Consider the following 22196-nt stretch of genomic DNA (forward strand, 5'->3'; position numbering starts at 1 on the left):
CCCATTCACCTACTCCTTCCTTCCATCCATTCCTTGCCACTCTACCAACCCCCATCCCCATTCACCGTACTGCTTATCCTCCCTTCTATCCATTCTCCTGCCGCTCCAACTACACCTATCCCTATTCATCCTTCTGCTTATCCTCACCTCCATCCCTTCCCTTTGCCACTCCACCTACCCCCATCCCCATTCACCATACTGCTTATCCCCTCTTCTATCCATGCCTCTGCTGCTCCACCTACCCCAATCTCCATCCACCCTACTGCTCATCCTCTCTTCCATCCAATCCTCTGCCGCTCCACCTACCCCCATCCCCATTTACCCTACTGCTTATCCTCCCTTCCATCCATTCTCCTGCCGTTCCACCTACCCCAATCCACATTCACCCTTGTGCTTATGCCCTCTTCTATTCATTCCTCTGCTGCTCTACCTAACCCCTTCTCCATTCACCCTACTGCTTATCCTCCCTTTTGTCCATTCCTCTGCCACTCCACGTTCCCCCATCCCCATTCACCCTGCTGCTTATCCCCTCTTCTATCCATGCCTCTGCCGCTCCACCTACCCCAATCCCCATCCACCCTACTGCTCATCCTCTCTTCCATCCGTTCCTCTGCTGCTCCACCTACCCCCATCCTCATTTACCCTACTGCTTATCCTCCCTTTCATCCATTCTCTTGCCATTCCACCTACCCCAATCCCCATTCACCCTTCTGCTTATGCCCTCTTCTATTCATTCCTCTGCTGCTCTACCTAACCCCTTCTCCATTCACCCTACTGCTTATCCTCCCTTTTGTCCATTTCTCTGCCACTCCACCTACCCCCATCCCCATTCACCCTACTGCTTATCCTCCCTTCCATCCATTCCTCTGCCGCTCCACCTACCCCAATCCCCATTCACCCTTCTTCTTATCCTCCCTTCCATCCATTCTTCTGCCGCTCCACCTACCTGCATCCTTCTTCACCCTACTGCTCATCCTACCTTCCATCCATTCATCTTCCACTCCACCTACCCCCATCCCCATTCACCCTTCTGCTCATCCTACCTTCCATCCAATCCCCTCCCACTTCACCTTCCTCCATCCCCATTCACCCTTCTGCTCATCCTGCCTTCCATCCTTTCCTCTGCTGCTCCACCTACCCCCATCCCCTATCACCCTACTGCTTATCCTCCCTTCCATCCATTCCTCTGCCGCTCCACCTACCTCCATCCCCATTCACCCTTCTGCTCATCCTACCTTCCATTCAATCCCCTCCCACTCCATGTGTCCAGCCAAAGCTTCTACAAATAAGGTTCATCATCACTATAATCATCCTAAAATGTCGAATGATTTTCTTTTGGTCAGGAAGCAATTCAACTCCAACTGTTACCTGCAATGAGGGGATTCTAAATATATTTTTACCAAAATGTTGGCTGGAAGAAAATGGTTTTAACGTGTCAACTGTACGGCTGAAACGTTTCGACTGCCTGGCAGCAAAAGAGATTGTGGATAATACGGCCCAGATGACCTTCCATACACCGTTGGCAATTAATTACTGCAACACCACTGCAGAGGTAAGTCTAGACCCATCAGATAGGCTGCCCATCGGAAAGCATTGGGTTTTGAATGGAAATAATGATGTTTAATTATAGCAATATTTTAGGTTTAAAATGTATTAGGCGAAGTACAGACAGATGCAGATGCCTTCTGGCCGAGCTCTTGGGGGAAAAAAGGGCTTGGCTCTTGGGACGAATCTTCCCTGGTGATCACTATTTTGTCCCTTTAAGAAAGCCAGCACCTGCTAAGGTCCCCTCTCCATAGGTACAAACATGCATGCTTTACAAATGCAATCCTACGTGTATGTTTATGGCAATTGCTGGGCGTCCAGATTCTAGAAACAGACCAAAGCTAAGACATCCAGTGCAGGAAATATAGGAACATTGTTGGGGATGCCATATTCCATGAAACAGACAGTCTGTAATTTGTTCCAAAACTAAAGCTGGCCATAGAGGGTTAAGTTTTTTTTTTTCATTAAGCCAACAGATTCCTCCAGCCACACAAATGAGGTGGAGGAATCCCCCCTGTGGGTGTAACGGAACCGGACCCCGACTGCACTTGGGTATTTCCGTTAGGATACCGCTTCCCTGTCCGAACACCGACCACAGACACCACAGCAGACCATACAAGACTAGACGACACCAGTCTTGAAGTAAAACCGGGAAATAGACTACTTTATTTTAACACAGATACAAGATATATACATTCAAGGGAACAATCCCCCCTCCCTGCATAATGACACAGGGCGGGGCAATCTACATTTAGTAACAAGAGACACACCAGCAGACAGTCCCATTAGGAGGGAGGGCTGCTGGAGATACCCCCCACCAAGCCAATACACATAAACACATACATCCCATAATAGTTTGCTCCCAAGCAAGACACACAATAGAACAATGGGATGCAACCGCATGGCATTAAACAATCAACAACCCCCCACCCCAATATTAGGACACATCACCCTGTACCCCTAACAGGTACAGGGTGACTTACACATAATAGGGATATGAGGAGCTGAGACAGGGGTCTCCCCACCTCTGCAAAGTGCGCTGTGTTCCATGGGCCCCCCACCCAAAGTGACTCCCGTCACAGTGGGACAATGGGACCTGGCACTGTTAGAATACGCTGATCAGCAGCTTCAGCCACTGATCAACAAAAAGGTTCCACTATGTCCCATCAACAGAAGTCAATCAAATGATTGACTTATGTTGAGCAGGCATGGCCACACACTGAACCGGGCAAATTTCGATCATCACTTGGCCAGTTTTAGACTCTTTTCACACAGGTGGCACTTTTACCATGCCCCCAACCACCCAATGGCAAGGAAGCACACATTGCGGTGGCTGCGATGCTTTGTGTTGTGATGCAGAAATCTTAACTTGACTTGCCAACTCTGACATGAAGCACTATCTGACTAGTTTGTCAATGGAAGTGAATGAGACCATGCCACAACCATTTCTCCGCTCCACCCAGTGCGTTTCGTCATAAACAGCCATCTTCCGGGGCTCCTCTGTACACATCCAGGAATAAAACTCAGCATTTCATGGTGTGTCTTCCATCATGCAGACGCTGCCCATGCATTTTGTGTCCATTTATAGCAAAAGAAAAGAGTCAAAGCCAAGTCTGACATGGACTGGTTTTTCAATGGAAGTGAATGGGACCACGCCGCAACCATTTCTCCGCAGCACCATTTAATAGGCATAAAACCTCACTTACAAACATTTAAAAAAAATTACATATCAGTATATTCACCAAACCAGCAAAAACAGCATCAACTTCCGTTTCACTTCTTTTTGTGATGACGTCACGGAGAGGCTCCGCCCGATGCGTTTCATCATAAACAGCCGTCTTCCAGAGCTCCACTGTACACTTCCAGGAATACAACTCAGCATTTCATGTGTCTTCCATCATGCATCATGCTTTACCAAGTAATTATAGATCTGTTAGTGTAACTTCTATAGTTGGGAAGATACTGGAAAATTTTATAAAAGACCACATAGAGGAGTTCTTGCTGGAAAAAAATGTTTTAAGCAACAGACAGCATGGAGTCATGAAAGACAGAAGTTGTCAAACAAATCTGATTTCTTTTTATGAGGAGGTGAGCAAAACCTTGGACAGAGGAGTGGCGGTGGACGTGGTATACTTGGACAGAGGAGTGGCGGTGGACGTGGTATACTTGGACAGAGGGGTGGCTGTGGATGTGGTATACTTGGACAGAGGAGTGGCGGTGGACGTGGTATACTTGGACAGAGGGGTGGCTGTGGACGTGCTATGCTTGGACAGAGGGATGACTGTGGACGTGGTATACTTGGACAAAGGGGTAGCTGTGGACATTGTATACTTGGACAGAGGGGTGGCAGTGGACGTGGTATACTTGGACAGAGGGGGGCTGTGGGTGAGGTATACATGGACAGAGGGGTGGCTGTAGACGTGGCATACTTGGACAGAGGGGTGGTGGTGGACATGGTATACTTGGACAGAGGGGTGGTGGTGGACATGGTATACTTGCACAGAGGAGTGGCGGTGGACATTTTATACTTGGACAGAGGGGTGGTGGTAGACGTGATATACTTGGACAGAGGCGTGGCGGTGGACATGGTATACTTGGACAGAGGGGTGGTGGTGGAGGTGGTATACTTGGACAGAGGGGTGTCTGTGGATATGGTATACTTGGAGAGAAGGGTGGCGGTGGACGTTGTATACTTGGACAGAAGGATGGCGGTGGACGTGGTATACTTGGACAGAGGGGGGCTGTGGGTGTGGTATACATGGACAGAGGGGTGGCTGTGGATTTTGTATACTTGGACAGAGGGGTGGCGGTGGATGTGGTATACTTGGACATAGGGGTGGCTGTGGACGTGGTATACTTGGACATAGGGGTGGCTGTGGACGTGGTATAGTTGGACAGAGGGGTGGCTGTGGACGTGGTATACTTGGACAGAGGGGTGGCGGTGGACGTGGTATACTTGGACAGAGGGGTGGCTGTGGACGTGGTATACTTGGACAGAGGGGTGGCTGTGGACGTGGTATACTTGGACAGAGGGGTGGCTGTGGACGTGGTATACTTGGACAGAGGGGTGGACGTGGTATACTTGGACAGAGGGGTGGCTGTGGATGTGGTATACATGGACAGGGGGTGGCGGTGGACGTGGTATACTTGGTTTAACGGCAAATGCTGGGTGCAATAACTAAAAGCAAGTCATATACGTGCACACAATCAACATGTAGTCATGCTGGTACCTTTTAATCAGCATTTAAACCGTTACATATTCTACGCATGTGAAAGACCATCTACCAAATGAATACCTGCCCCGGCACATCATAGCATTCACGCGGCACTTCAAGAAATAACAGAATCCAACTGCAATATTCTTGCACCGTCAAAACCTCCACTTTTATTATCACACAACACACAGGAGGATATATCTTATAGTCATCACAATCTGCATCATAACACACACCAATAATAATGTGAGCATTACAGCATGAAACAGACACATCATTTGACAGAGTCACAGCACAGAATTAATACATTACCAAAGCTATGATAGATGCTGGAAGGAACAAATCCCATCGGAACCAAACTGCCCAGAGGGGAAGCCGTAAGCACGACCAATCAACAAACCCATATAGCCTTGGCAAAAATCCCAGCGTCAAAGCATCCCCTCACGCATGGAATGGCTTCCAATAATTGGTCTCGCTTAGACTTTCGGCTTTTAAACCATTTTTATGGAAGCTTTCCAATAGTGGGCGGGCGCCACACCCACCACAGGAGGAGCTGGGCAGAAGGGTTCCGCGAGGATAACAGAGTCACGCTAAACCACCATATTGATCCCACATCGTTATCTGAAAAGTTACATTTTTGATTCTGATCTAAACTTCTTCTCATCTACCCAAAACTTAAAGATTTCTAACTTCTCAAGCAAGTAGATGTCTTTGAACAGGTTCTTATCTTCTAATGTGACATACTAGATGTCATAAACACGTTCAATTTCCATAAACAAGTTTTTATCTTGCTCTAAGCAGAATGTCTTGTGACTCGACTCTGTTCTTTTGGCTTAGAGAAATGACATCAGTCACTTCTCATGCCCCTGGCATTTGGGCAACAATGCTTTACTGTTAAAATTACCCAAGAAACAAAGGGTCCAAGGCCAACACATTTCATAGGCATTACACTTGGATTTTGCAAAAGCGTTTGAGACAGTTCCCTACACACAGCTAATGTGTAAGTCTACGGGCTGGAAAATCCAAATGTAAATGGATAGAAAACTGGCTAAAAGATGGTATTCAGAGAGTAGTGGTTAATGATTCATACTCTGAATGGTCTAGGGGTGTCAGTGGTGTACCACAAGGTTCAGTTATTAGTGGGGTACCCCAAAGATCAGTGTTATTAGTGGGGGACCCCAAGGATCAGTGTTATTAGTGGGGGACCCCAAGGTTGTGTTATTAGTGGGATACCCCAAAGATCAGTGTTATTAGTGGGGTACCCCAAGGATCAGTGTTATTAGTGGGGGACCCCAAGGATCAGTGTTATTAGTGGGGGACCCCAAGGTTGTGTTATTAGTGGGATACCCCAAAGATCAGTGTTGGGACCCTTACTTTTTAATCTATTTATAAGCGATATCGGGTCTGAGATTATAAATCCCATTTCAGTCTTTGCAGATGACACCAAGCTGTGCCGGGGAATAACGTCCTTACAGGATGTCTCCAACTTACAAGCCGACCTCAATGCTCTGTGTGATTGGGGGACTATGGGGCCAATGAGGTTTAATGTTGATAAATGTAAGGTTATGCACTTGGGGGCTAAAAATATGCATGCATTATACATACTAGGGGGGTACAACTGGGGAGGGGGGGTCAGCGGTGGAGAAGGATCTGGGGGGGGGTCAATGGTGGAGAAGGATCTGGGGGGGGGGTCAATGGTGGAGAAGGATCTGGGGGTTCTGGTAGATCACAAGCTTAATAATGGCAGCAATGCCAAGCTGCGGGTTCTAAAGTGAGCAAAATCCTCTCTTGTATTAAAAGAGGTATAGACTTCAGAGAGAGAGATATCATCCCCCCCCCCCCGGTACAAATCATTAGTAAGACCTAATCTGGAATATGCAGTTCAGTTTTGGGCACCAATTCACAAAAAGAACATTGGGGAACTGGAGAAAGTACAGAGAAGGGCAACCAAACTGATAAGAGGCAGGGGAGGACTGACCATTTGGAAACTCGGGCACTGCCCGAGGGCCCTGGGTCAGTAGGGGGCCCCATGAGATGCCCCTGGTACCTTTTTCATAGGCTTTTTTGAGTTTGGGCAAGGATACAGGGGCACAGGCAGCACAAAACCTAAATACACCCCTGTGCTCACGTAATAACATGCGAGTGCTGCTCAGTCCTGAAATGCTGTAAACTCAGCCTGCGTGATGATGCCCCCCCTGGGGGTGGGGGGCGTAAACAACAGGAAACGGGCAGAATGAAAAAGTGTTGTTGTGTTGGCAGAGGACTGCCAGCGCTGGACCGAGAAGGAAGTCGGGGACAGTGCTGGATCGTGGAGATTTTTTTAGTGGGGATTTAAATATTTAAAAAAACAAATCTTGATGTCGCAACTGAACTATTTGCTTTTAAAACCAGTTTTATGATTCTTTTTCTCTTTCCGCAGGTGAACGCGACCCAGGTCACATACATGAACACGCTGTATGGATTTTCCGAGACCTCTGTAAATCCGATACAACGAATCTTGGTTATGAATGTTTCCTGCACTGTCCCCATGAGTGCCGCCGCACAGCTTAGGATCACCATGAAGCCAGCACTCCGGTAATATTTATCATTCGTTAAGGTTCCTTTTTGCATGCCGAAATCCCAATTGGTCCGTCTCTACTGCTGAGATGTACAGTTGTGTTCAAAATAATAGCAGTCAGACATCACTAACCGGATCAATCACTGTTTTTGGTAGAAATGATATTTCTACATGGCAAATAATTTCCTAGCAGGTGTAGTAGAGTCATAGAAATCCAACAGACCCAACAGTCATGACATGCATGCTGCTGATTCTGTGTCATTGAATCACTCATTGAAAGGGGCGTGTTCACAATAATAGCCGTGTGGAGTTCTATTAGTGACGTCATTCATTCTTTGAAAAACAGGTGGCAATTATTGCCCTTATTTAAGGAAGGAAGGCAGCAAATGTTGGACATGCTGGTTACAGTGCATTTCTCTCTGAAATTCTGAGGAAAATGGGTCGTTCCAGACATTGTTCAGAAGAACAGCGTACCTTGATTAAACAGTTGATTGGAGAGGGGAAAACATATAAAGAAGTGCCGAAAATGATCGGCTGCTCAGCTAAAATGATCGCAAATGCTTTAAAATGGCAACCAAAACCTGAAAGACGCGGAAGAAAGTGAAAAACTACCATGAGAATGAATAGAAGAATAGCCAAAATGGGGCGGACTCAGCCAACAATCAGCTCCAGGAAGATGAAAGAAGGTGTGACGTTCCCTGTGAGGACTGTTACAATTAGAAGACGCCGATGTGAAGCCAAGCTATCTGCAAGAAGTCCCCGCAAAGTCCCGCTGTTGGGAAAAGACGTGTGCTGAAGAGGTTACAATCTGCCAAAGAGCACATTGACCGGCCTAAAGAGAAATGGCGCAACATTTTGTGGACTGATGAAAGTAAGATTATTCTTTTTGGGTCTAGTGGGCGGAGACAGTTTGTCAGACGACCCCCAAACACTGAATTCAAGCCACAGTACACTGTGAAGACCGTGAAGCATGGTGGTGCAAGCATCATGATATGGGAATGTTTCTCATACTACGGTGTTGGGCCTATTTATCGCATACCAGGGATCATGGATCAGTTTGAATCCATCAGAATACTTGAAGAGGTCATGCTGCCTTATGCTGAAGAGGAAATGCCCTTGAAATGGGTGTTCCAACAAGACAACGACCCCAAACACAGCAGTAAACGTGCAACATCTTGGTTCCAGACCAACAAGATTGACGTTATGGAGTGGCCAGCCCAATCCCTGAATCTTCATCCAATAGAAAACTTGTGGGGTGACATCAAAAATGCCGTTTCTGAGGCCAAACCAAGAAATAGAGAAGAACTGTGGAATGTGGTCCAATCATCCTGGGCTGGAATACCTGATCACAGGGGCCCGAAGTTGGGGGACTCCATGCAACACAGATGTACAGCAGTTCTCAGAAACAGTGCGACTACAACCAAATATTCATGAAGCCATTCAAAGGAAAGCAAAATCTTCAAACATTTCTCAGTTTATATAGTGAATGTTTGAGTTTGTAAAGAAGAATACAAACACGGCCATTTTTTTGAACCGTCTAATATTTACTTTTTTTCCATTTTTTTAGAGGAACAACACAAATTTGATGTATTTTTCTTCATGTTGTGATTTGGAATAGAATGTGTCGTGTTCCCAATGCATTTGTGTGGATGGAAATAAAAGCTATTAGAAGGATTTTCACCTTTATTCACTTTTTTCAACACACTGCTATTATTTTGAACACAACTGTACATTCACCGGGCAGTCTGCTAGGTCCACCTTGCTAGTACCGGGTTGGACCCCCTTTTGCCTTCAGAAATGCCTTCATTCTTCGTGGCAAAGATTCAACAAGGTGTTGGAAACATTCCTCTGGGATTTTGGCCCATATTAACATAACATGAAAAAGAAAAAGTAACTCCAGTCCCCTTTGGGTTAGATAAATCAATCAATCATTTATTCATTCAATCATTCAATCAATCAATCAATCAATCTTTTCCCTTTTCCTTTAATGCCACCCATCACCAAAAATGAAAGATAAGATGTGGGCTCACCAAATAGAAGTGACCCCTTTATTTAGAGTCCTCAACCCTTCACACAGGACTCAGCGCTGTTTCGGTATAAAACTCCTCAGATGATGATTATTATACAGGATTTATATAGCGCCAACAGTATACGCAGCGCTGTACAATATATGGGAGACAATACAATGACAATACAGTCCAATACAGAAGGAATAGGAGGGCCCGGCTCATGGAGCTTACAATCTAAAGGGAGGGGGAGGTGGTACAGAAGGTGATAGCTGCGGGGGATGATCTGGTGGAGGTGACTCAAATACACTTCTTAGGCGGAGGTGGGGTAGGCTTCCCTGAATAAATGAGTTTTCAAGGATCGCCTAAAGGCAGACAGGGTGGGGGCTGACACAGATAAGTAGTATGTATCTCCAAGGAAGCGAAATCACATACAAATAACCAGATAAACACTTCTTATAGTGTAGGCATCTCCAAACACCATTTAATAGGCATAAAAACCGCAGTTACAAACTTTTTTTTTTTGTTAAAAGCTCATATCAGTATATTCACAAAGCTGGCAAAAACAGCATCAACTTCCTGTACGCGATGACGTCACAGGCAGGCTCTAATGCGTTTCGTCATGAACAGACGTCTTCCGGGGCTCCTCTGTACACATCCAGGAACAGAACTCAGCATTTCATTATGTGTCGTCCATCATGCAGATGCTGCCCAGGCACAAGTTTCATTTAGACTCACCGGCCACTATATTAGATCCACCTTGCTACCCTGTGTGGTCTTCTGCTGCTGTAGTCCATCTGCTTCAAGGTTGGACGTGTTGTGCGTTCAGAGATGGTATTCTGCATACCTTGGGTGTAACGAGTGGTTATTGGAGTTACTGTTGCCTTTCTATCATCTCCAACCAGTCTGCCCATTCTCTTCTGACCTCTGACATCAACAAGGCATTTTCCTTCTAAAGGATATTTTCTCTTTTTCGGACCTTTCTCTGATCATCTGCATTCAGAGATGGTATTCTGCATACCTTGGTTGTAACGAGCGGTTATTTGAGTTAATGTTACCTTTCTATTATTTGAAACCAGTCTGCCCATTCTCCTCTGACCTCTGACATCGACAAGGCATTTCCCTCCACACAACGGCCACTCACTGGATATTTTCTCTTTTTTGGACCATTCTCTGATCATTCCACATTCAGAGATGATATTCTGCATACCTTGGTGGTAACGAGTGGTTATTGGAATTACTGTTGCCTTTCTATCATTTGAAACCAGTCTGCCCATTCTCTCCTGACTTCTGACCTCAACAAAGCATTTTCCTCCACACAACTGCCGCTCACTTGATATTTTCTCTTTTTTCGGATCATTCTCTGTAAACCCTAGAGATGGTTGTGTGTGAAAATCCCAGTAGATCATCAGTTTTTGAAATCCTCAGACCAGCCTGTCTGGCCCCAACAACATTCACTATCTCCGCTCTCCCCGGACCCCGCATTCACTATATCTGCTCTCCCCGGACCCCGCATTAACTATATCCGCTCTCCCCGGACCCCGCATTCACTATATCCACTCTCCCCGGATCCCGCATTCGCTATATCCGCTCTCCCCGGATCCCGCATTCGCTATATCCGCTCTCCCCGGACCCCGCATTCGCTATATCCGCTCTCCCCGGACCCCGCATTCACTATATCCGCTCTCCCCGGACCCCGCATTCACTATATCCGCTCTCCCCGGACCCCGCATTCACTATATCCGCTCTCCCCGGACCCCGCATTCACTATATCCGGTCTCCCCGGACCCTGCATTCACTATATCTGGTCTCCCCGGACCCCGCATTCACTATATCTGGTCTCCCCGGACCCCGCATTCACTATATCTGGTCTCCCCGGACCCCGCATTCACTATATCCGCTCTCCCCAGACCCCGCATTCACTATATCCGCTCTCCCCGGACCCCGCATTCACTATATCCGCTCTCCCCGGACCCCGCATTCACTATATCCGCTCTCCCCGGACCCCGCATTCACTATATCCACACTCCCCAGACCCCGCATTCACTATATCTGCTCTCCCCGGACCCTGCATTCACTATATCCGCTCTCCCCGGACCCCGCATTCACTATATCCGCTCTCCCCGGACCCCGCATTCTCCCTCAGTACACAGAACATGGAAATGCAATTATTTTAGTAAATATAAACTGCTAAATCCCTTTTCCCATCAGCAGTATATAGCAGTCTTGTGACTTCTATCAGTGTCCAGCATACCACTGTTTAAAGCTTGTAGGGGGAGTTTTCTTTCTGCTCTGGTAGGCTGCAGAACCCTTGACCTCTGTCTGGACAGAGCTGATTGGCCCTGTGCTGATCACATGCGCAAGAAAAAAAAAAAAAAAACCTCTCTAGCAATACACACCAACCTGAGCATGTGCAGAGTGACTCCAAACCTCTGTTCTATCAGGAGATATTTAGGGGACAATGGAAGAAGGGGAGGATCAGAGAAGATAGGATCAAAGATCCTTTTTACACAGTGCAGAGGATTAACCCCTTAGGTTCCACTGTGAGTATAACAAGCACGCTTTCCTGTGTATACAGACTGATTGTACTGTTGTGCGTTTACTAACACTTTAAGTGCAAAGAAATAGTCCTCCATGCAAAAGAGAAAGTAACTCCAGTCCCCTTTGGGTTAGATAAATCAGTCAATCATTCAATCAATCTCTTCTCTCTTTCTTTAATGCCATCGGTGTCACCCGTCACCAGAAATGAAAGATAAGATGTGGGCTCACCATATAGAAGTGACCCCCCGTATTTAGAGTGCTCAACCTCAACTCTCCACACAGGACTCAGCGCTGTTTCGGTATAAAACTCCTCAGATGATGATTATTATACAGGATTTATATAGCGCCAACAGTATACGCAGCGCTGTACAATATATGGGAGACAATACAATGACAATACAGTCCAATACAGAAGGAAAAGGAGGGCCCGGCTCATGGAGCTTACAATCTAAAGGGAGGGGGAGGTGGTACAGAAAGTGATAGCTGCGGGGGATGATCTGGTGGAGGTGACTCAAATACACTTCTTAGGCGGAGGTGGGGTAGGCTTCCCTGAATAAATGAGTTTTCAAGGATCGCCTAAAGGCAGACAGGGTGGGGGCTGACACAGATAAGTAGTATGTATCTCCAAGGAAGCGAAATCACATACAAATAACCAGATAAACACTTCTTATAGTGTAGGCATCTCCAAACACCATTTAATAGGCATACAAACTGCAGTCACAAGTTTTTTTTTTAGTTAAAAGCTCATATCAGTATATTCACCAAAGCGGCAAAAACAGCATCAACTTTCTGTACGCGATGACGTCACAGGCAGGCTCTAATGCGTTTCGTCATAAACAGACGTCTTCTAGGGCTCCTCTGTTCACATCCAGAAACCAAACTCAGCATTTCATGGTGTGTCTTCCATCATGCAGACGCTGCCCAGGCACAAGTTTCATTTACACTCACCGACCACTTTATTAGGTACACTTTGCTACCGTGTGTGGTCTTCTGCTGCTGTAGCCCATCTGCTTCAAGGTTAGACGTGTTGTGCGTTCAGAGATGGTATTCTGCATAGCTTGGTTGTAACAAGTGGTTATTGGAGTTACTGTTGCCTTTCAATCATCTCCAACCAGTCTGCCCATTCTCCTCCACCCTCTGACATCAACAAGGCATTTGCCTCCACACAACTGGATATTTTCTCTTTTTTGGACCATTCTCTGATCATCTGCATTCAGAGATGGTATTCTGCATAGCTTGGTAGTAACGAGCGGTTATTGGAGTTACTGTTGCCTTTCTATCATCTCAAACTAGTCTGCCCATTCTCCTCTGACCTCTGACTTCAACAAGGCATTTTCCTCCACACAACTGCCACTCACTGGATATTTTCCCGGTTTTTTTTACCTTTCTCTGATCGTTCTGCGCTCAGCGAAGGTATTCTGCATAGCTTGGTTGTAATGAGTGGTTATTGGAGTAACTGTTGCCTTTCTATCCTTTAGAACCAGTCTTCCCATTCTCCTCTGACCTCAACAAAGCATTTTCCTCCACATAACTGCCGCACACTGGATATTTTCTCTTTTTTGGACCATTCTCTGTAATCCCTAGAGATGGTTATGTGTAAAAATCCCAGTAGATCATCAGTTTTTGAAATCCTCAGACCAGCTCGTATGGCACCAACAACCATGCCACGTTCCAAGTCTCTTGAATCCCTTTCTTCCCCATTCTGATGCTCAGTTTGAACTTCAGCAAGTCATCTTCACCACGTCTAGATGCCTAAATGCATTGAGTTGCTGCCGTGTGATTGGCTGATTAGCAATTTGTGTTACCAAGCAATTGAACAGGTGGACCTAATAAAGTGGCCAGTGAGTGTAATGTCTACTTCCTTTGGTTACCATATAGCAATTTGGACCTACAAAAGGAAGTCGAGGTGGGTGGTCTGGGTCGACTGCTCAAGCCCGGAAAAAAAGGGGAGGCTTTTTTTCCCCCCAAAACTTGATGGATGTATTTGCTGCTCTTAACCCTTAAATGTTTCAAAAAGTCCTTCAAGTGAGATAGAGTCTCCTATCAGCAATTTGTGTCACCAAGCCATTGAACAGGTGGACCTAATAAAGTGGCCAGTGAGTGTATTGTCTACTTCCTTTGGTTACCATATGGCAATTGGGACCTACAAAAGGAAGTTGAGGTGGGCGGTCTACGTCGATTGCTCAAGCCTGGAAAAAAGGGGAACCTTTTTTTTCTCCCAAAACTTGATGGATGTATCTGATGCTCTTAACCCATAAATGTTTCAAAAAGTCCTTCAAGCGAGACAAAGTTTCATAACAGCAATTTGTGTTACCAAGCAATTGAACAGGTGGACCTAATAAAAGTGGCCGGTGAGTGTAATGTCTACTTCTTTTGGTTACCATATAGCAATTTGAATCTACAAAAGGAAGTCGAGGTGGGTAGTCTGGGTCAATTGCTCAAACCTGGAAAAAAGGGGAGGCTTTTTGCCTACTCAAAACTTGATGGATGTATCTGACGCTCTTAAATGTTTCAAAAAGTCCTTCAAGTGAGACAAAGTTTCGTATCAGCATTTTGTGACACCAAGCCATTGAACAGGTGGAGCTAATAAAGTGGCCAGTGAGTGTAATGTCTACTTCTTTTGGTTACCATATAGCAATTTGAACCTACAAAAGGAAGTCGAGGTGGGCGGTCTGGGTCAATTGCTCAAACCTGGAAAAAAAGGGGAGGCTTTTTCCCTAACCAAAACTTGATGGATGTATCTGATGCTCTTAACCCATAAATGTTTCAAAAAGTCCTTCAAGTGAGACAAAGTTTCGTATCAGCAATTTGTGTCACCAAGCCATTGTTCAAGGTGGACCTAATAAGGTGGTCGGTGAGTGTATAGCAAAATAAATAATGGTGAGATACACATCTAGACTGAGATGATAATGGCAAGCCCAAGGAATTTGTGGCTAGGATGTGCTCCCTTTCAGAAAAGTGGAAATTGAATGTAACATTTCATATTGTTCCCCAAACAATTCTATACTTTTATATTTATCCATGAGGGAGACAATGTCCCATAACACAGTATTTCTCAACCTTTTTTCAGGCACCTAAAAATTATGGACAGTCCTGAGGCACCCTCAGGACTGTCCATAAAATTATGACCAGTCTTGAAGCACCCATTCTAAAATGGGGTGCCTCAAGACTGTCCATAATTTTAAAAGGGCACCCCATTCAAAAATGTGAAAAACTATTCTATAGTTTTATATTACGCAGCAACATCCACACATGTAGGACGTCCAACATTAGAGAAGATTTATTTTTCCAAAGCAAATACACTTTTGGCACACCGGTACTGACTAGTATTCCAATGTTTCTGTCAGTTTTTCTCCATCAGTGAGCTAATGTGACCCCAACACTGATGGAGAGGGGCAGGGGAGGGTCAAACTACGATGCTGTGCAGACGACCAGCATCATCCTTATCAAGTGATGATGTCATTGGTTGTCAGGTCGCCAGCGGCTAGAAAGTCATAATGGTGCAAAATGAAAACCTGTATCTTTTTTTGGGCAATTGTAAGTTTTGGGCAATTTTTTAGATAATCTGCCAAGGCACCCCTGAAAAAAACTCAAGGCACCCCAGGATGCCTGGGCACCCTGGTTGAGAAAGTCTGCCCTAACAAACTCTACTCCATCTGAATGATGGCACGCCACCACCTACTAGATGAAGGAAAACCTGCACCTGTCTACAAGTCAGTGATGGAGAAAGGTCAGCAGCAGGAACACAACAGACAATACTGGTGACCCATTCTTTCCCTCTTCCTGTCTTTTTCGGGCACCTCTTCCAGAGTTCAGTTCCTCTTCAAGCCTATGTTTTCCTAACCTTTCATGTCTTTATGAGTTTTTTTCTATGAAGCCCATCCATGATACTGTCCAGGGGTGGACTGAAAGCTCATGGGGCCCCCGGGCAATAGAGGATCATGGGGCCCCTGTGTCTTTGCCCAAACTCAAAAAAGCCTATGAAAAAGGTACCAGGGGCATCTCATGGGGCCCCCTACTGACCCTGGGCCCTCGGGCAGTGCCTGAGTTTCCAAATGGTCAGTCCGCCCCTGATACTTTCCCATTGTATCCAAGATGTAGTTAGTAGTCTATTTCTGTAGATGTCTATGTACTGGAACCTCCAAATATTTCTGTGTGTGATGTATTTTTATCTTTTATTTTTCAGGATCATACCAATAGATATTTCTGGACCAAACAACTCTGTAGCGTATATGAGAATTTATAAAGATGAAGCCTTTACCACCCTGCTCTCAGACAATGACACACTGTATATGAATGATAATGTATACATCTCAGTGGTCATGCCTGAATTGGACGCCAACAATTTTAAGCTCAAGGTGATGAGAATTTACGTCTCTCCTGGAGAATCAAAAAATCTGCAATACGATTTGCTTGTGAATGGGTAAGTGTACAGAATCCTGAAAAGAACCGGTCATAACAGTTATACATGTAGCACTACCCCCTTAGGAGTCGCTAGAAGATTTGGGTCCCCTTATACTCCTGCACAGCCAGGCATCACGCATGTTCACACAGGCTTGCATCCAGAGCCAGAGATCTGTCCTTGAGCTTTGGTTTTGTTGTTTTATTGAGGGGATTTGAACTGGGATAGGGTGACGGGTGTACAGGATGCCCAAGGGAACCGATAACTGAGGACAACTTCCTGGAACTATTTACAAGCCTTCTCTGCAGCACAGTCTTTGTTGGAGAGCAAGCCAACGTCTCCTTCGTGTATCGCCCAAGACCGTAGATTAACTTCACCCAGCAATCTGGAGGTATCCCTGAACAGGGGATCTGGTTCCTGTCACTTTAAGAGATGAACAGTCACTAGTAGGGGGTTAATCTGGTTTCCCACCAGAGTGCTCCTTCCCCTATCTGCCCAGAGGGTGCAGGGGTACGCACTCAGACCCTCTCCTGTACTGCTTGTGGGTTGGTGGCTGCGACCAGGCCTATCAGTTTTGAGCTTTCCTCCTTTCCAGCTCCAGGCCTACAGGTGGGTTCCATCCCATTAGGCCCCCTAGCAGCCTTCTTCCTTCAGCCTCACATCTTCCTCTTTATCTTCTACTCAAACTCTCCTGCCACTGACACTTTTAAGGGTGCCCCAGCCCCTTTCCAAGCCTTCTGTTGGGGATTGGCTATGGTCCCTCAAGAGTGCATCCAGCCACTCCTCAGATCCACCGACTGCCTCTAGAGCCTTCCTCCAAAGCCCTAGAACAGGGTGAAATTCCAGAGGGGCTGGCCTGCAGAGCCTCTCAGCTCCTGACCATGGTTTTACCTTCTGGCTATTACACCCAGGCTGCTACTCAGCCTTTCTCGCTACCAATTAAACACTAGCTTCCCCTAGCTAAACTAGGAGGGTGCTACATACACAAGTGGGGGATTTCAAGAAATAATGTGTGAGAGGCATGTGACAACCTCTAAATGTCAATGTTGTCAATGATGGGGGTGGAAACACACAACTTGGCTCCTACTCTCCCAGTGATGTCCAATGATATTAAAGTGACCCTGTCAGCACATGTATATTCAATATACCTTCTAAAAGAAGACTGCATACACTTACTTTTTCTGTGGCGCATTTCTTTAAGAGCCGCTTCCTCCATGTGGTCACACACCTTTGGGTATGTGAATACCTGCACCCCCTGCCACTCTCTGTGGTTTCTTCCTTTACAGTATGGGTGTCAAACTGTCAGTTCTCCAGCTGTTGCCAAACTACAAGTCCAATGAGACATTGCAAGATTGACAGTTACAAGCATGACTCCCAAAGGCCGAGGCATGATGGGACTTGTAGTTTTGCAACAGCTGGAGGGCCACCAGTTTGACACCCCTGCTCTACAGGATGCATGAATTGGCAGGAGGAACCACGGCAAGTGACAGGGGGGAGCATGTATTCATCTCACCCAACTGGTCAAGTACATCCCAAGGATGGCGAATGGTGAAATGGAAGTTGGGTTGCTGGAAAGGCAAGCATATGCTCTCTTCTTCTAGCATGTATGTTGTACAGAACCGTGCTGCCAAGGTTACTTGAAAATGGTTGTAAACCTCATATGAACAGAGCATATCTCTCTATATACTTGCCTCAATCCAAAGCACCAAGTGTCATTTCTGTCTCCTCTATCTTCCCTCTGCTTTCTGCATTCATCACTTCTGACAGGTAATCCCAATACCAGAGAATCCCCCTCAACCCAGCACACAAAAGGTGATTGACAGTCTCAGCTGTGCATGTTTCCATATGAGACTGTGTAGACATCTGTGTGCTTAGTTTCCACTCAGGTCTCAGATTACACTCAGCTCTCCTCTATGATTTGCAGTTTGCAACATCAGATCTCCACCCCCACCTGCTGGATCTGAGAAATAGCCTTTGATCTGTGTGTTTTAGAAGGCTGGAGAAGAGATAAACAGGTACAACTTATGTAGGAGGATTTGTTTCACCTCTGTTGTTTCACCTGTTGATCCTGCCAGAAATGATTCCTGTGCTCTCTGCCTGTGCTGAATTCTTATCAGTTACATTGTTCTTCCCTCTTGCTAAAGAGTCTTAAAGGGGTAGTTCCCCTTTAAGATTCCCACTGTAAACTCATACAGAATATGGAATCCCCATAGTGTAGTATGTATAGAAAAGGTGTTTATTAAATTACAATTGCACTCACGTTTAGATAAAATTCACAAGTACATACTATAGACAGCGGGCTCCCGCGTCACTTCCGGGCTCAGCTCTGTCACCCGGCTCCGCCTACACGCGTGTCGTCACATGACATGACTTCCTCAGTCGTTCTATATTCTGTTTGAGTTTACTACAGACTGCACTCCTTAAGGGCCATAACCTACGGAGGAACAGATCCCAGATCCAGTAACAGCGGGAGTCCACCAAAAAGATCCCATTTTAAGGGAAAGAGGCATTCATGACCCGTGAGTGGACAGGTCCATTTGTGGAGGTGGGTGCAGTGGTGAACGGTGGTGGACATGGTGTGGATTGAACACAGGAGGTGCTATGCAAATAGAAAGTGGAGAAGGTCGCACACGTCTTTGTAGCCAAAAGACTGATATGATATTTGAAGACACCTTTACTTTATTTCATTGTGCTCAGTCACAAGGAATTCAAACGATTTTGCATGTGTGTTTTTGATTTATGGTCATCTCCATAAGGTTGAGAAGTGTTATGTATCTGCACATGTATGGGATACACAGCCATGGCCAAAGGTTTTGAGGATGACACAAATATTCATTTACCTGCAAGGAAACCCATGCAGTTGTCATTGCTTTGCACAAAAAGAGATTCACGGACAAGGATATTGCTGCTACTAAGATGGCACCTATTTCAATCATTTCTTCACCACTGGGATTTTTATTTTTTTTGCTATATAAATGAAAAAAGTCTAAAAATTTAGAAAAAGTGTTTTTCTTATAACATTTTGCAAATAAATAATATTTCATTGTAAATCTTGGCCAAAATGTATTCCGTTATCTTTTTAGTAAACAAAATAATAACCCAAATTAGTTTATAACCAAAAATTATAATTTTTAAAAAACATTTTTTACATTTTTATATTATTATTTATGTTTTTGTTTATTACATACTGTCACCCTAGCAGTACACTGTACTACTTGTGGGGGGTGATGAAGATTTTTTTCTTTTTTTTACAATGATTGCTTTTACACCCATAAAGGCTGTAAAAGCAATCATTTCTCCTTCTCTCTGGCTGCATTCTTGCAGCCATTGAGAAATACTGTGTGAGCTGTGATTGGTCACAGCTTGTCACATGGTACAAAGGCTGTAGTGAATAGCCCTGTACCATGTGACCTCTGTGATCATTCAAAGATTTCACACGTAGGAAGCAATGATGTCAGAAGTGATGTCAGATTGACCAATCAGTGATCACATGATCGGGACATCGCACAGAGGTCCCGTATGACGATCGGTGTTCCACTGTGTCCAGAGGACACAGCGGGCACCGGATCGCTGTGCTGCACACTCCCAGGGAGCGCACACAAGCAAGGGGTGGGGAGGCCATTTATAAACAGTCAGCCGACCCTGCACTGCCACCGTCCGGCCTTTTATATACAACAGCCGGACGGGAAGTGGTTAAGTAGAGACGTTCAATTGTTGTGAAGAAGGCTTCAGGGCACCCAAGAAAGTTCACCAAGCGCCAGGACCGTCTCCTAATGTTGATTCAGCTGCGGGATCGGGCCACCACCAGTGCAGAGCTTGCTCAGGAATGGTAGCAGGAAGGTGTGGTGCACCGGCACGCACAGTGAGGAGAAGACTTTTGGAGGATGGCCTGATGTCAAGAAGGGCAGCAAAGAAGCCACTTCTCTCCAGGAAAAACATCAGGGACAGACTGATATTCTGCAAAAGGTACAGGGATTGGACTGCTGAGGACTGGGGGATAGTCATCTTCTCTGATGAATCCCCTTTCCAATTATTTGAGGCTTCAGGAAAAAGACCTTGTCCGGAGAAGAAAAGGTGAGCGCTACCATCAGTTCTGTGTCCATGCCAACAGTAAAGCATCCTGACACCATTCATGTTTTGGTGTTGCTTCTCAGCCAAGGCAGTGGGCTCACTCACAGTTCTGCCTGAGAACAAAGCCATGAATAAAGAATGGTTCAAAAACATCATCCGAAAGCAACTTCTCCCAACCATCCAAGAACAGTTTTTTGAGGAACAATGCCTCTTCAAGCATGATGGAGCACCTTGCCATAAGGCAAAAGTGATAACTAAGTGGCTTGGGGAGCAAACATCGAAATTTTGGGTCCATGGCCAGGAAACTCCGCAGACCTTAATCCCATTGAGAACTTGTGGTTCATCCTCAAGAGACGGGTGGACAAAAAAAGCCACCTAACTCCAAGCATTGATTATCCAAGAATGGGCTGCCATCAATCTGGGTGTGGCCCAGAGGTTGATTGGGAGTATGCCAGGGTGAATTATTTATTTCAGGTACTTATAAAGTGCTGTCAATTTTATGCAGTGCTTTACATATATATTGTACATTCACATCAGTCCCTAACCCTCAAGGGGTGTACAATCTAAGGTCCCTAACTTACATTAATACATACATATACTAGGGCCAATTTAGACAGGATCCAATTAACCTACCAGCATGTCTTTGGAGTGTGGGAGGAAACTGGAGTACCCAGAGGAAACCCACACAGGCACAGGGAGAACATGCAAACTCCAGGCAGGTGGTGCCATGGCTGGGATTTGAACCAACAATGCTAGTACTACCAGGCAGAAGTGCTAACCATTTAGTTACCATACTGCCCATTGCAGAGGTCTTGAAAAAGAAGGGTCAACACTGCAAATATTAACTCTTTGCATAAACTTCATGTCATTGTTAATAAAAGCCTTTGACACTTATGCAATTCTTGTCATTATACTTCAATATACCAGAGTAACATCTGACAAAAAGATCGAAAAACACTGAATCAGCAGACGTTGTGAAAATTAATATTTGTGTCATTCTCAAAACTTCTGGCCGGAGCGGAAGGCATACATTGATTAGGAGGGAGGCACAGCATCACTTTGTTGGTATATTTATTCCTGTCCCTTGGTGAGAATGCTGCTTCTCCAGAGGTACAGCGGGGTTAGTGAGCGTTGTCACCCACGATGAACTGGCTGAAAGTCATTTTATGGGTCATAAAATGTGGAAATTTGCAGCTAAACGACATTTAAGTCCCGATGGGTACATAATGGGTACATGCTGTGCACTGTACTATACCACAATATTATGTATCAGTTTCATTTCCTGAATTGTGATATAGCCGGGAGGAACTAAACCTCGATCGTTTCTCTGTCCAGGTGTCCAGCTGGCGGTTTACTAGCTAACCTACTAACCGTCATCAGCAATGGAGTCTACACTGAATCTCGGTTTGTTATGAAGTTCTTCCACATTTCTGGATATGACAGTATCGTTCTTTCTGCTGATGTCCTACTCTGCGTAGATAATTGTGTCCCGGTAAGACTGGAAGATGTTCCGTGATGCCGTAAAAAAAAAAATGTGCAGAATTTTATTGTTTTAAAAAAGAGAATCAGTCGGGAGCAGGGGTGGACTGACCATTTGTGAACTTGGGCTCTGCCCGAGGGCCCGGGGACAGTAGGGGATCCCCATGAGATGCCCCTGGTACCTTTTGAGGGGTGGACTGACCATTTGGGAACTTGGGCTCTGCCCGAGGACCCGGGGTCAGTAGGGGGCCCCATGAGATGCCCCTGGTACCTTTCATAGGCTTTTTTGGGTGTGGTTTGACTGTGGGCGAGGACACAGGGGCCCCATAATCCCCTATTGCCCCGGGGGCCCCATGAGGTGTCAGTCCGCCCCTGGTCGG

The 22196-nt window shown here is 45.7% G+C and overlaps 1 protein-coding gene across 1 annotated transcript in view; it reads left to right on the plus strand.

The window, feature by feature from the left end:
• The first annotated feature begins 14347 nt into the window (after positions 1-14347).
• The window catches only part of LOC149434534 (uncharacterized), a 103402-nt gene continuing 95553 nt past the window's right edge, over positions 14348-22196 (plus strand). The window contains exons 1-3 of the mRNA XM_089663670.1: positions 14348-14391; positions 16051-16287; positions 21673-21829. Coding sequence (XP_089519796.1) covers positions 14348-14391; positions 16051-16287; positions 21673-21829 — 438 coding nt within the window. The remainder of the gene's footprint in view (positions 14392-16050; positions 16288-21672; positions 21830-22196) is intronic.

The sequence above is a fragment of the Staurois parvus genome, unplaced genomic scaffold (genome assembly GCF_062004578.1).
Source record: "Staurois parvus isolate SC_StPar_1 unplaced genomic scaffold, SC_StPar_1.0 ptg001743l, whole genome shotgun sequence".
NCBI lineage: Eukaryota > Metazoa > Chordata > Amphibia > Anura > Ranidae > Staurois > Staurois parvus.